Source organism: Elephantulus edwardii, unplaced genomic scaffold (assembly GCF_000299155.1).
Source record: "Elephantulus edwardii isolate Elephantulus edwardi_28Jun2011 unplaced genomic scaffold, EleEdw1.0 scaffold00024, whole genome shotgun sequence".
Taxonomy (NCBI): domain Eukaryota; kingdom Metazoa; phylum Chordata; class Mammalia; order Macroscelidea; family Macroscelididae; genus Elephantulus; species Elephantulus edwardii.
Window position 1 is genome coordinate 12,681,632 of NW_006399774.1, and position 16,237 is coordinate 12,697,868.

At 44.1% G+C, this 16,237-nt stretch overlaps 1 protein-coding gene across 1 annotated transcript in view; it reads right to left on the reverse strand.

Annotated features, from left to right (window-relative positions):
* Positions 1-1,244: 1,244 nt before the first annotated feature.
* Positions 1,245-16,237, reverse strand: part of RSPH3 (radial spoke 3 homolog (Chlamydomonas)) — a 38,428-nt gene continuing 23,435 nt past the window's right edge. The window contains 6 exon segments of the mRNA XM_006903698.1: positions 1,245-1,534; positions 2,593-2,679; positions 7,719-7,881; positions 11,215-11,418; positions 12,813-12,958; positions 14,377-14,518. Of these exon segments, the coding sequence (XP_006903760.1) occupies positions 1,245-1,534; positions 2,593-2,679; positions 7,719-7,881; positions 11,215-11,418; positions 12,813-12,958; positions 14,377-14,518 (1,032 nt within the window).

Sequence of the window (16,237 nt, forward strand, 5' to 3'; positions counted from 1 at the left end):
TTGCAACAGTCCAGAATAAGAGATGCATAACAACATGGATTGGGGGAGGGGGGGAGGGTGGAAAGAGAGAGGATATTAAGCAACAATGAATGAATATTTTAAAAATATATATTTTTAATCCACCAGATGCTGCTGGAGAAGGAGGGACAATTTCCTCTTGAAACAGTCAGATACCATTTGACAGTATATACACAAAAATAATAAATTAAAAATATATCTATTTTTAAAAAAGATTTTTTTAATGATAGGCAAGGTCTAAAGGTGACTGATTTTTTTATAAAACATAATTCATGGGAATGATTGATGATACACAATAAGAAACAAGAATATTGTGAAACTCGATGTATACGAACGTTGTGAGAAAATACATACATACATACATACATACATACATACATACATACATACATACATATGTAAACTTGGGAGGGATAGGAAAGAAAATGTGCAGCAATGAATGAATTAAAATCCAGCTTTCCTGTAAACTTTCATTAAGATCACAATTCAAAAATAGAAACAAAAGATATTAAAGAAATATTCTTTTTGATGATCAATGTGACACCATTCCTCTTCAGTCTGTCACACCTGGTATAAAAGGTCGTATGTTTGTCTGATTCCAAACATCCACTATCTGATTCCAAACATCCACTATCAGTCCATCTCAACTCCCTAGGGCCTAGTGTGCAGATCGGTATGCATGCCATTTCCTTTTTGACAATTCCAATTTTCCTCTGTTCACACACTTTGTGTTCCAATTTGAAGTAGATGTCTGGGGCTGTTGCTCCTCATATCTGAGTGCCTTCCAACATGAGGGGCTGACCTCCTGGCACTATATCCAACAATATTCCAGTTATTCATAAGAACACAATTAAACAGCATAGTTACTAAAGAAGAACTAACTCACCGAATCAGAATAATAACTGAGGGGAAATACATCTGCTTGTTCTAGATTATGGTGGTGGTAAATTAATAATTACACAGTATTCAAATTAGAGTCACAAAATATCTTCTGGATCATCTATATTCAAGAGATCAGTCTATTCAAGTTTCTTAATAGTTTTATTATTTCCTCCTCTCCAGCTTGCCCTGTCCGCTATATGGCTGGTTCTGCTGACTAAACACAGCTCCCTCACCACTGGGACCACATGGATGGTCGAGCTGGCTGGGGCTGAGCCTCACGGCTTCACAGCATTCCACAGCGGTGCCACCTTGTCCTGTTCTAGCAATTTTCTCACATCATAGGGTTAGTTTCTGGGCCCCACAAAGTCTTCTTCCAGGCTTTTCTTTTCTTCGGGTATCCCTCTGTCCATGTACCTTTCTTCCTCTGCTACTCTCGACAGGTACTGCTGGCCTGCAATGGGCCCCTGGGACTGCCACATGCGTGGGTCATGATGGAGCTTGTAGTAGTCCAGTGACTCCTCAGCGTCTCCTCCAGGGACGTCCTCAGAGTGATACAGCCCGTAAGGGGTTTCTGGACGCAGCTGCTGACCCTCAAACATGTTCAGTCTCCTCTCCACCACTTCTCGGATCAACACTGCAAAGACAGATGAGCACAGATTACCACCATTTCTCTCATCCGTGTAGTTACCGCTCTGACTTACACAGGGGTGTACATGAGCCAGACTGTACCCTGCCCTGTAGCCTTTTGTTTAAGGTCAGGCCATTTAACATTCCACTACATTACACCCCTTAATGCACTGAATATGAACTGTACTCTCTGCCTGTTTCAGTTGTCGTTGTTGTTAAGTGCTGTTGAGTCACAGGCGACTCATAGCCACCCTATGAACGAAGTCCTGGACACCTCCTGTATAACTTCTGTCCTTTTTCCAGGTTCATAGGGTTTCCAGAAGCAAGCTATTGTGGAAGTGGATGCCATTCCTGCTTCCAAGCTTGTTTTAATCGTGGAGATTCACCAAACACTGTCCACCATGGGTAACCGTTATTGCATTTGAAACATCAGTGTCACGGTGGTCAGCTTCACAGCAACCACGAGTTACCTCTGTACGGCAAGGTTTACAGAACCTAGAAGAATGTTTCATCAAAAACAATTAAACGCAGGCCTGAGGGCCGCAGAGTAGAGTCACCCACCTTTGGTTTGAGACCATGGCTTTCTGTCCACTAGGCCTATTGCATTCTCTCTCTCTTGCTCGCTCTCTCTCACTCTCTCTCTGCTGTTAGTGGTGATGGTGTTATTAAGTGCCATTGAATCAAGTTTCAGTAAAGTATTATTTATAAAGACCATCTAGGCTTTAGTGAGCTGAGGTGGGATTGTATTGACCATTTTGAATCAGACACAGAGAATTACAGTTGCTAATAGTATCTAACAACTGTACGGATAGTACTCTATCACTGACCATTGCACTTCAGGGCAGATTTTGTTCTTTTTGACTATAAATGTGACACTATCCCTCTTCATACTGGTCAACTTACTGAAAGATCAAAGGTAATTTGAGGTTAAAATGTATCATTTTTGTTAAGGTACCTAACAAAGTGGAAGTTTAAATACTCTAACTATGAACATGTCTTTTCTGTGATTTAGGCTTCTACAGAAAACATCAAGAGAGGACGTGCAGGGCAAAGAGGAGGACCTACTGTCCAGCACTGTTCTTCCCACCAGGCTGTGCTCCATGGTCTTGTCAACTTCATTCAGCAGCCAAGGGAGGAATTCCACCTCAATGTCTGTAATAAAACCGTAGTCATTATATCACCAATATAATCTTTATTTGAATCATTGCAGAAGTAGCATCTCCACTTTTCTCCTAATGTAATGGTTCATCAACATTGCGCTCTTAATGCAAAATGCTAAGTACCTGTTAACAAAACCCATCTCCACTGAGTCCGCTGTCAGAGGGGTGGCCCCATGTGTGACAGAACATGCTCAGGAGACTTCAGGGGCTGCGCTTTTGGAGGGAGAAGCTCTGCTAGGTATGTTCAGGTCATTTTTCTAATGCAGCAGAAAAACTATATTCAGAAGTCTGATGCCCCCATCTGGCATATTAGTTCAGGAGAGTTGGCTTGGAGGGGCACTAAGGGTCAGCTGAGAGGTGAAGGGGCCCTAAGGGTCAGCTGAGAGGTGAAGGGGCAGTAAGGGTCAGCTGACTGGTAAAGGGGCACTAAGGGCCAGCTGAGAGGTGAAGGGGCACTAAGGGCCAGCTGACTGGTAAAGGGGCACTAAGGGCCAGCTGAGAGGTGAGAGGTTAACAGGGTTCTAGCGTTGGTTGTAGTCTTCATTCTTTCACTCTGCACAGTGAACACAGGGCCTGGCACAGTGTGAGCACCTACATTTCGTAACAACTAGGTGCTGCAGGTGTCTCTTCTAATTCCTAGAGACCCAACACACAGTAGACTGACTTCCAGCCCAATCGTCCGTCGTTCCTGCAGTGTCTGCTGTGCTTCACTGTGGCAGCCACTCTGCCAGTTCATCTGCTGACGCCCTTCCTCTCTCATACGGCCAAAGGTCGGCCAGCAGAACAAAGCTGTCTGGAGGAAGTGCAACTGGAATGCTCCTGAGAGGTATGACGGCTGAACGTCCTCTCATGCACAACTGGGCCTGTCATCAGGAGGCGCCAATCTTAGAGAAAGGCATCGTGCTGGGAGAGGTCAAGAGTCAGGAGAGGAGGGGCAGGCCCCCAATAAGATGGATGGATACAGGGACTGCCACCATGGACTTGAGCCTGGCAGAGATCATGAGGATGGTGCAGGAGAGGGCAGGGTGCAGGGCAGGGTAGGCTGCAGGGCAGGCTGCAGGGCAGGCTGCAGGGCAGGGTGCAGGGCAGGGTAGGATGCAGGGCAGGGGGCAGGGCAGGGTGCAGGGAAGGGTAGGGTGCAGGGCAGGGCATAGTAGAGCACAGGATGGCGCAGGAGAGTGCAGAGCTCAGATCTGTTGTTCATAGGATTGTTGTGGGTGGTAGTTGACTTGATGGCATCTAACTATAACATACAATCAACTGATTTATTCATTCCTATGTAGGCCATCTGTACAATAGAGCACACTTAGACTATCATTTGGACTAAAAGACACGGCAATTGAAACTGAGATCTTAGAAATGGAAACACAGAGTAGGAGGAACAGCTGTAAGCAGACACTAGTGATTGGATCGCGCAATGTGAGAAGCATCAATGTAGGAAAATTGGACATTGTTAAGAAAGAAATGGAATGCATAAATATTGACATACTAGGTATTGGCGAAATGAGATGGCTTGGCTTGGGACATTTTGAATCAGATGGTTATATGATTTACTATGCCGGGGATGAAAAGGTGAGAAAAAATGGGGTTGGTTTCATAATTTAAAAAGTCATTTCTAGATCTATCCTGAAATACAAAGTGGTGAATGACAGGATAATATCCATACGCATACAAGGAAGTACAGAGAATACCACTAACATTCAAATATATGTACCAACAACTAGAGTCAAAGAAGAGGAAATAGACAAAACCATCTCAGGAACAGGTTTGAGGCCTCTCATTGAGCACCAATGAGCGTAGACCAAATGAGCTCTGGGAGGATATCAAGAAAATCATCCATGAAGAATGCAAAAGATCATTACAAAGGCTGAAGAAGAAAAGAAGAAAAGACCAAGATGGATGTCAGATGAGCATTATAGCGCCGAGAAGCCAAAGCTAAAGGAAGAAACCAATAAATCAAAGAGCTGAACAGAAAATTTCAAAAGGCAGCTCGGGACGACAAAGCAAGATACTATAATGAAATGTGCAGAGAGCTGGAGTCAGAAAATCAAAAGGGCTGGACTCGCTAAGTGTTTCTTAAGCTGAAGGAGTTGAAAAACAAATTCAAGCCACGGGTGGCAATACTTAAAGATAGTTTGGGTAGAATGTTAAATAATCCAGGAAGTATCAAAAGAAGATGGAAGGAGTACAAGTACACAGAGTCACTGTATCAGAAGGAATTGGCTGACACAGAGGAATTTAATGAAAATAACATATGAGCAAGAGCCTATGGTGATGGAGGAGAAAGTTCAAGTTGTTGCTCTGAAGCAACTGGCAAAAAACAGGGCTCCAGAAGTTGACAGCATACCAACTGACATATTTGAACAAACAGATACTGCCCTGGATGTGCTCACTAAGTTGTGCCAGGAAATCTGGAGGACAGCCAGCTGCCAATTGACTGGAAGAGATCGATATTTGTTCCCATTCCAAAAAAAAGGTGACCCCACAGAGTGTGGAAATTATCGAACATTATCATTGATATCACATGCAAGCAAGATTCTGCTGAAAATTATCCAAAAATGTTTGGAACGATATGTCATCAGAGAACTGCCAGATGTGCAGGCTGGATTTAGAAGAGGTCATGGTACTAGGATTATTATAGCAAATTATTTTATAATCTAGATTACAAAACCAGAGGAGGAAGAAAAGACCAAGACGGATGTCAGAAGAGACTTTGAATATTGCACTCGAGTGCCAAAAAGCCAAAGCAAAGGGAAGAAATAAAGATTAAGAGCTTAACAGAGGTTTCCAAGGGCAGCACGGGAAGACAAAGTATCATAATGAAATGTGCAAAGAGCTGGAGTCAGAAAATCAAAGGGGCCAAATTCACTCAGCATGTCTTATAATCAAGGAACTGAAGAACAAATTCAAGCCTCTAATTATAATACTTAAAGATGCTTTGGGCAGAATATTAAATGACCCAGGAAGCATTAAAAGGAGATAGAAAGAGTATACAGAGTCATTGTACCAAAAAGAATTGGCAGACACAGAAGAATTTCATGACAACATATGAGCAAGAGCCTGTGACAATGAAAGAAGTTCAAGCTGCTCTGAAGGAATTGGCAAAGAGCAAGACCCCAGGAATCAATGGCATACCAATTGATATATTTCAACAAACAGACGCTGTCCTAATTGTGCTCACCAAGTTGTGCCAAGAAATCTGGAGGAAAACCACCTGGCTAATAGACTGGAAGAGATTCATATATGTTCCCATTCCAAAGAAAGGTGATCCGACAAAATGTGGAAATAATCAAATAATATCATTAATATCACAAGCAAGCAAGGTTCTTCTGAAGATTATGCAAAAGCAACTGGAACAGCACATTAACAGAGAACTGACAGATGTGCAGGCTGGGTTTAGAAGAGGCCGTAGTACTAGGGATATTATAGCTTATGTTAGATAGATCTTGGCTGAAAGCAAGTTGTACCAGAGGAATGTCTATCTGTGTTTCATTGACTATGCAAAAGCATTTGACTGTGTGGACCACAACAAACTGTAGCTGACTCTAAGAAGAATGGGAATCCCAGAACACTTGACAGTGCTTATGCTAAAATTACACTCGGACCAGAAGGCAGTCGTTAGAACAGAGCATGGAAACATTGCATGGTTCATGCCAGGGATGTGTTGTGTCTCCATATCTTTTCAACCTATATGCAGAACAGATTATCTGGGAGGCTGGGCTCTATGAGGAGAAATGTTGCATTAGGATTGGAGGAAGACTCATCAACAATCTGTGTTATGTAGATGACACAAACCTGCTTGGTGAAACTGAGGAGAACCTGAGGCATTTGCTGCAGAAGGTCAAGGACTGCAGCCTTCCATATGAATTGAAGCTCAACATCAAGAAAACAAAGATTCTCACCACTGGGCCGATTGGCAGCATCATGAAAGATGGTGAAGAGACTGAGATTGTTCATAGCTTTAGTTTGCTTGGCTCCACAATCAACACTCTTGGAACCAGCAGCCAGGAAATCAAAAGATGAATTTCATTGGGAAAGTCTGCTGTAAGAGACCTCTCCAGATTATTGAAGAACGATGTCAGTCTGGAAACTAAGGTGCGCCTGACACAATCACTTGCTGTGCATCAGAAAGCTGGTCAATGACTAGGGATGATAGAAGAAGAATTGATACCATTGAGCTGTGGTATTGGAGTATTGAATATACTATGGACTGCTAAGAGAATAAACAGGTTCATCCCAGAGAGGATGAAACCAGTTTACTCTTTGGAGGCAAGGATTCTGCAGATTCATCTGACATACTTTGGACATGTTGCAAGAAGGGACGAGTCCTTGGAAAGCGATGTCATACTTGGGAGGGTGGATGGACAGCACAGGAGAGGAAGATGTTTCATGAGATGGATTGATTCAGTGACTGGGGTTATGGGGGTAAATGTCAGAGACAATGAGATTGGTACAAGATAGAGCAGAGTTTAGGACTGTTGTACATAAGGTTGGTGTGAGTCACAGGTGCTTCGATGACACATGACAACAACAACAACAATAGACTTTATGAATAAGAATGTGGCCTCAGGATTGGAGGAAGACTAATCCACAACCTGCATTATGTAGACAACATAACCTTGCTTGCTGAAAGCAAGGAAGACTTGAGGCACTTGCTGCAGAAGATCAAGGACTACAGTCTATAATGTAGACTGCATCTCAACGTCAAGAAAACAAGAATTCTCACCAAGGGGCCAACAGACAACATCCTGATAGATGAAGAAAAGTTTTGTCAATGATTGATTGCATCTTACGTGGATCGACAATCAACACGCTTGGTCTCAGCAGTCAGGAGATGAGGAAACGTACAGCACTGGGAAAGTAAGGCTCTAGGACCAGCAGCATATCCCTCAGGGTATTGGTTATGTTCGGAAGCCTCTGCTCCACTGCAAACACACATGTACTGACGGTGTCTACTGAGTGCATGCTGATGTATCACCTGACACTTATGTGTGAGTGCACTCCTTTCCACCTGCCCACATCCGCACAAACCTCTCTCGATGGGATCATAGAAGTAGCCGCCATCCCTGAGATTGCCAAACACAGAGGGAAGAAGGTCACGCAGGAAGCGCTGAGCAAAGGCCCGGGCGGCGATCTTCTGTGCCGTCTCCGTCTGCTTGTGCACAATTTCCCACTGCTGACGCTTCCGACGCTCCTGCCGGGGGAAGAGCATCATCAGATCGGACTGCTCCTGAGCCGTGGCGTCCCTGACAGCATCAGCACGGGCCACGTAAACGTGTGGGGACACGGTCGCCATGGATTTGGGTGGGAAACTGACAGCAAGCTGACATCTATTCCACCAAGATTTTAATGAATTTAATTTAATTTCATGAATTTCCACAACTAATGAATGCTGAATTTGGAAAGGTGTAAAAGACAGAACTTCAGGTACAAATTCATCTGTCATCTGACCCATTTTCTTTTTTAAAATTTTATTTATTTATTTTTTTAATTTCCATTCATTCATTGTTGCACTTTCCTCCCTGCCCACCCTGCCCCTCCCCATTCACTTTTCTCTTTGAATATGAAAAAAAAAATTCTTTCACTTTTTTATACAATCTCCCCGCCCAGTCCACACCACTATTTTCAAGAAATAATTTTAAGAAACACACTGATTGTATGGATGGTATCAAAGGACAAAGAATTATATGTCCTTTTAACTGTTAGCATCACAAAGACATACTATGAAAACCGTTGTGTTATTACTGGTGCTAATGACCTTATGAACAGTGGATCTGACCCGTCCTGTGCCGTCCTCATCAGCTCTGACACATAGGGGCTTACTGCTGCAGCCAGTGCATCAAGCCACCTGGTGGCTGGTTTTCCTCTCTTTGGCTGACCCTTAACCTTTCCAAGTATCATGTCCTTTTGGAAAGAATGGTCCCTCTTAACATGTCCAATTAGAGATGAGTCAATGAGTCAAGATCTTTGGGATAATTCTTTGAATTCATAAAGCTTAAGGGATTCTAAAGACAATAAGAATTTCCTATTTTCTGTGGTTGCTAAATAAAGCATTACGTAGCAGCCAAAGTATCAATAAAGTGAACAGTCTTCTCCATGTAATTAGTATATTTTTAAGCTAAAACCATTTTCAAGATTTAAGCAAATTCAAGACTAGATGACTGAGAGCTTTCATTTAGTTTCATAATATATATCTAGTAGTAAGCAAAGAAATAAGGGTTCACTGCTTATTTCAACAAGATTTTTCTGGTCAGTGTCTGTACTTGTAAGGTGATAATCTTGATTTGCATAAGCCTTACCAGAGGGGCCCATGCCCTTCACACAATTACTGACTTGTACATTTCAGAGGGAAATCTAAAGTTCATTTGACTCGGGATTGAGTTGGACTTCCTGGGACTACATTCCACAGTGAGTCAAGCCATTTGGAAACGATCTTCTCTCAGGCACTGAGGCACGGTCTTGACATCTGTTCGTTCAGTGTGCACATACAGGGTGACAATCAATGACAGAATCAGATGAGTCTCCAAGTCAGATCCATCACCTGCACCCTCACTAGTAGCTGAAGGGCATACTGTAGAAACTGGGTTTTAAAATTCTCCCTACTGAAGGTTCTAAACACCTATACCCTATAGATGAGTCTACAAAAGCAGAGATTGTGGGGTGTGTTCTGGCCCTGGGGAACTAACTGACCCCTAGATTCCACCTAAATCTTTTGCTTCCTACCTCTAGCCATTCCCAAGACCTACCAGGTTTCCTTTCCATCTATCTTCCCTGTCACTGACTTTTGGCAAACCAAGGTATAAAGAAATACCTCTGGCCATCTCCTATTCTGGGGTCCCTTCCATCTCAGAAGGAAGTTCTGAAGGTGTAGTCTACAGTGCACTGCGCAGCTAACCCAAAGTCTGCAAGTCTCTTTCAGTTTGGATCCACTAGCAGCTCTGAGGGAGAAAGAGTCTCCTCCTGTTTCAATTTACAGCTCAGAAATCTGATAGAAGAGAGTTGTTGGACTAAAAGGCAGTGAATTTCCACTGCAGATGTACGAGACTTCAGTGATTTCAACGCAACTCTTAGAAACTCAATTTAGGCACATATACATATGTGAAGTTATCACATGGAATTCAGTGCATGAAAGCTTTGTTCAGAGAAGATGGGAGGCACAAACAGAATGTGCCACAGGTCAGAACATGTCACAGGCCATATCGCTCCACAGGCCAGAATGTACCTGCGATGCTTGCTTTAAAAAGTTGGCTTTTCTAGCCATTATGTTAGCACCCTCTGATCTCCAACTGTCTTAACTGCAAATACTTGGTCTTGCAAATCATCAACATCTGTGGGACGAGGGTAAGAGAGAAAGTGCTTCCCACAATAAGTAGCAAGACTTGAGGGAGAGTGGAATAAGACCCTCGTGAGAACGAGACCCTAATCATGGACCCTAGTCATGGACTGTGACATTGCTGTGGAGAAACTGTGGCAAGGTGTAACCAGGGAAGCCTTGAGATAAAGGCCACGGTTAAAGGTTTTGCTATTCTTGGCAGATGATAATAGGAAAAGCTGGCTTTTTACTACTCGGAGGTAAAACTTGCTGAATGATTGAAAAAACCAGAGGCTCCTTGAATTTGTGTTGCTGAACTGAAACCAGGACTTTTACTAAATAAGGAATTATGTTTTGCTGTTAATCTGGCTTGGAACTGCTGGACTAAACCTGGAGTTGCACTGTGAGATATTTTTTTGCCTCTCCAACTCCCCAACCTATTTCCCTAGTAAACCCCACTCTTGGTACCACATTGTGAGTAAAGCCTTTGCGTCAACAATGAATACTGGAATTCGTGATTGGTGGAAATAGGTGCAGGAGATGGGGGTGGTGTGTCTGGCCTAGCAGCTGTCCATTTGCAGCTGTAGATGTTATCGATGTGGACTGTCCCCTTTATGAAGTGGCTAGAAGTCAGACTCCACCTCCCATGTTGCATCTGCTCCTTTTGCAGTACCACAAGCCAGAATGTGCCATAAGCCAGTATGTGCCACAGGCTAGAACATTTCACAGGTCAGAGAGTGTCATAGGCCAGAACATGCTACAGGCCACTTCTGGCCACAGCCTAGAATAAGACACAGGCCAGAACGTGACAGGTCAGAGAATGTGTCATAGGTCAGAACATGACAAAGGCCGGAACATGACAGGTCAGGAGGTGCCACAAGCCAGAACGCGCCACAGGCGAAAACATTTCACAGGTCAGAGCGTGTCATAGGCCAGAACACGCTACAGGCCACTTCTGGCCACAGCCTAGAATATGACAGGCCAGAACGTGACAGGTCAGATCATGCTACAGGTGAGAATGTGTCGTAGGTCAGAACAGGACAGGTCAGGACGTGCCACAGGGCAGGATGCGTTACATGTCAGAGTGTGCTGCCAGCCTTTGTTCTAACATCTTTCCAAAGATCCTTAGCTTTGCAACACAGTGTGTGTAATCGTGACTATGGTTTGCTAACCAGCTAAAGGCTGTTGTCAATGAGAGCAGCCGCGAGCCTGTACCTTCTCCTCTTGGTGCCTCCTCTCCTGCTCCTCCAGGCGCTGGACTTCCGCCAGCTCGATGTTGCGAAGCTCCTCGTACTCATTCTGGCGGATCTTCAGGTGGGCCAGCTCCTCTTCCTCCATGACCTCCAGGAGAGCCTGCTCGATGGTCTTTCCCACCAAAACCTCCAGCATTGGCTTAACTTCCAGATCAAAGTCAAAGAGCTTAAACACACAAATCAGAGGCTTAACAGTTTCCTCAGCAATTTACAAGGAGCCCTGGTGGCGCAGTGCTTAAGCACTTGGCTGCTAACTAAAAAGGTTGATAGTTTGAACTCAGCAGCTGCTCTATAGAAGCAGGGTATGGTAATTGGCTTCCAGAAAGATGTCCCCTTTGGAAACCCAGAGAGGAGTTCCACCCTGTCTTGTAGGCTCAACAGGAGTAGGTTAACCATGAGCTAAGCTCCCAATGAAGAAAGAGAAAGAAAATCAGCAGGAGTACAAGCATTGTTTGTCTCCACGCCACACCCAGCTCAGGTGCTGCCTACGGGTCTCTGACACTCACAGGCAGCTTCGGGCCTGGGGAGGAGGGCACCCAGCACAGGTGCTGCCTACGGGTCTCTGACGCTCACAGGCAGCTCCGGGCCTGGCAGGGGCAGGGGGGCGGAGACTGGCACCCAGCAGCCCTGTGTTTTGAGGCAAAACTACCAAGTCAAAGGCACAAAGGCCAACATGACCAGCCCTCACACTGGGTCATCTCAAGATCACACTTGAGAGAAACAGCCTTTCTTTCCTACTTATTGTTTTCATCAAGTCTGAGGAGCCAAGGAACAAGACACATGGATGTCTGGGAGATTCAGAGGCAAATACTCTCTCCTGTATCATTTTCTTTCAGCGACAGTTCTTTAAAGCTCTTTAAATTTGTAACCATTTAGGTCATGATGCATATAACCATTTCCATCTATTCATCAGTTTCATTAGTTGTCCTATTTATGCATATTACATTGATCAAAAGATACTTATTCTAAGGCTATTGTTAGCAGAGTTTGTCTTCAAAAAAGTTGAGTATTCCACAAGCAATTAACAGGGACATTGTTTATATTGGGATGTTATTTTTCCTTATTTAGTACAAATAGCACTGGTGGCCTAGTGGCAAGAAGCTGCACTGCAATCCCAAAGGCACGCAGTTCTAATCCACCAGCTGCTCTGTGGGAGAAGGATGGGCAATCTCCTCCTATGAGATTAACTCCTTTGAAAACCTGCTGGAGGTCAGCTATGGGTTGATTCTGACCAGACAGTTAAACATCAACAACATACCTACAACACATGTATGAGCAGTGTGTAAATAAACAAATCAAATGTTTGTGTATTCTAAAACATTTGTAATGATTTCCTAATTAGCAAAGAGAAGAAACCAAAACACAGCATTTAAAAACACTTCCAGCACTGCGGGTGAGTTGGTGGAGAGGGAGAAACCATTATCAATATCATATACATTAGATCCAGTAACGGGGATTTTTCTGCTGATAAAATGATTTCAGCCCCTATTAAGTTTTTAACTAAACCTAACTTTACTTCATTTCTAAAACACAAGAGAAAGCCCACAATATGTAGCTTACCTCTCCTTCAAGTATTTGGGTGGCCGCATCTTTGCCAGTTTTGGCAGGAATAAAGAGTGGTGTTGATGGTCTGTCCAAAAATGCATCTGTCTGGCATTCCATATCAACTTCTATTACGCGGTCGGCAATTTCCTCAAGATATAATTCTAAGAAGGATACCACAGACAATGACATTGGAATTCTCAGCTCTTTCAAGTACAGATGTAAACCTGAAAGCTTCAGCTTTTAAGTAGAATTAAATGCATCTGCAAAGAAGTCTGAGAAAGTGCTTAAGCACAGAGGCCTAGTGACACACTGACTGGAGGGCTTTTATCTGTCTGGAGGCCCATATAACATCCACTGACTGCCTAGAAGCTCCGTGTATGAAAATAGAACTGCAAAAGACTGCAGCACAGGAGTGTTTAACAGAAGTGAGATAATCAGGGAGGGGATACTAACAATATATGTGCATGCTTGAGTCCTAAGATGATTAATGCAGAACAAATTTCTGGCTATTTTTAAAAAGGCATGCACGCTCTTATCTCTTACTTGAGGCTCTCTCTCTGACAGATCAAAAACATCTAAGTTTCATTGTAGGACTAGCTTATAGGAGGCAGATAAAAGTGATAGGGTCAAGCGATAGCCTCTCTGGGCTTCTCCATCTTTAAGAGGGGTGATAATGACCTATCCCATTGAGTCTTTGTAGCAATAAAAGAAAATACACAGGAACAGTAAAATTATAGAAATAGCAAAAGGTGACTGCTACTTATCCCATTTCTTATTCTAATGGCATCATTTAAGCATGAAGCCTAACTCGGAGATCTGACTGGCTGTGGTGCTGCAGTGGTGAAGAACTGCACTGACAGTGCAAAGGCACTTGGCTCGACTCCACCAGCTGCTTCATGGAAGAAAGATGGGCAATCTCCTCCCATGCAGGTTAGCTGCCTCGGAAAAACCACCAGAAGGTCAGTTACAACTTGATTCTGATTCTATGAAACACAACAATAATCACAAGTATGCACAGATTCACGGCAAGGAGAAGAGGGGACTGATCTTCCTCTCACCCCACTTACCACCCTGCCACCGCGGTGAGTGGATCTCAGGTAACTATCTGAGAAATCCTACACGGATCCAAAGAAAACTCCAGTACAGCTTGATGGTGAGATTTTGTCAGCACTGTGGAGCCTTGTCCAGACCTGTGTCTATACACAGACAAGTAGGAAGAAGCTGGCACAGGGCCCTGGGGAGTGGACAAAGTGAAGTGGAATGGGAGAAGTGGACAGGGTCTCAGTAAGAGGCCCGAATAAAATGCCTGAATGGACTGGGTCTCTCTTTCACACTGGCCTGCCCTCTTCAAGGTCCTGATGAAAAGAATTCATGTTGTAGAATGAAGAGAAAAAGTGATAAATGATCCCTCTCTGAGAATAGGGCATGGCATGGCCCACACTACCTGCCTAACCCCGTGTAGTAACATATAGTATCCCTCCAAGTGGCTGGGGAAGCATGGGAGATACATGAGTGATACAGCAAAGGCCCAGTGAAAACCAACTCCCAAGAAGACTGAAAGCCAGCGTGATAAACACACCTGTTTGCACGTCCATGTGTTTTCTGCCTTCCACTGGCTCGGGTGTGCGTGGCCGGAGCTGCTCCCGGGCTCGCCTGCGGGCCAGGGCCCTCCTCTTGGCCTGCTGCTGCCTCTGCAGCTCCACAGGATCCTGCTGCCCTGCCTGGGATGACAGGAAGGCATTTCTAGCTAGTGCACAGACAGACCTGCTTCTAAACGGTGCCTCAACAGTTCTGAAGCGTGTCTGGAACAGTCTGACTTCTGCTTTGTAAAGGAGAACTGTCCTCCTCAATAATATCCATAGCAGACAGACAGCTGCATGGTCAGACGTGACACCTCCCAGATCCCTGCACCTCTTTCTACCAATCATTCAAGTCTCATATCGTTGTTGCCTCACAAATTTTACTCACAGTTGTGTTACTGAGAGTGGGGTTCATTAGGGAACCAGGTTGGGGAGTGGATAAGGCAAAGAATATCACTCAATGCAAATCCAACAATTCCAAGCCAGCTTAACACAAGTCCGTAATTCATGAAAGTCCTGGTTAAGTTCAGGAGCACAAATACAAATAATCCAGCAAAGTTTGCCACAGAGCAGTTACTAGTAAGCTTCTCTTTCAATCACCCAGTAAGAAGAAACTTTAACTATGGGCAGCACAAATGCAGGTTGTACCTTACCACCGTCAACTCTGGGGTCTTGCTCTACAGTGTGGAGAACTCTCTCTATTATAATAATCCCACAACTCTTGGTGATTTGCATGGCCAATGTGTCTATGGCTAAGGTAGCTGGAGACCAGGGGAACTAACGTAATGGTTAGAAAAGCCAACTTTTATACCACCACCACACCAAGTTATCTGTGAGCTGGTGGTGATGTTTCATGGGGGCTGTAGTTCAGGCACTCGGCTGCTAACCAAAAGGCCAGTGGTTCATATCCACCAGCTGCAACATGGGGAAAAAGACAAGGCAGTCTGCCTTTGTGAAGATGTGGAAGTCCTTGGAGGCAGTTCTGTGAAGTCCTAGAGTCACAGTGAGTTGGAATGGATTTGACCAGAGGCAATGGGTTTGGTTCTGGTTTGGGAGCTTTGCCAGGTAGTTACACAGATGTCTGACAGACATTAGAACAACTTCAAAGCACAGCTGGTAACTGGGATGGGTGCAGACTTCTCCCTAATAAACTGTCCACACTCTGTTCTCTTACCATGACTTCCACTGGAGCCTAGTAAAATCACTATTATTAACATTCAGTAATGATTAATGTGCAGTTGAGAAATTGAAAAGCACTAGCGATTTTTTTCAATGGGAATTTAATTTGAGCCAGATTTTCCTCAAAAGATTTACTAGCTCATAAAGAAATATCCCAAGTTCAATTGACGTTTACCAAAATGCACAAAAAGACCACTGATTAAAAGGTATTAAAAATAGCTGTAATTCTTCAGTGTTTGGAGGTTCCTGGTTTGACCGAGGTCATGCTCCACAGCTAACCCATCTCAAGAACAACAGAAGAGAAAAGCTGTTGCGTGGGGGTAGCTAAGTAAGTTCCAACTCACAGTGACCTGACCTAGAAGAGCAAAACATGGCCCAGTCCTGTGCTAACCCTAGAGTTGGTGCCATGTTAGAATGCACTGCTGTAGTCGCTGCCAGTTTAGGTGACTGAGAATCATCTTTCTCATTAGTTTTTTAAAAAAAATATTTAATATTGTTTTTATGTTGTTGTTATGTGCCATCGAGTCGCTTTTGACTCACAGCGACCACCTCATAGAGGGCCTTCCTCTACTGCACTGTCCCTCCACCCTCCCAAGCATGATGTCCTTCTCCAAGGACCGGTCCCTCCTCCTTACAACATGACCAAAGTATGTCAGAAGAAGTCTCAGAATCCTTGCCTCC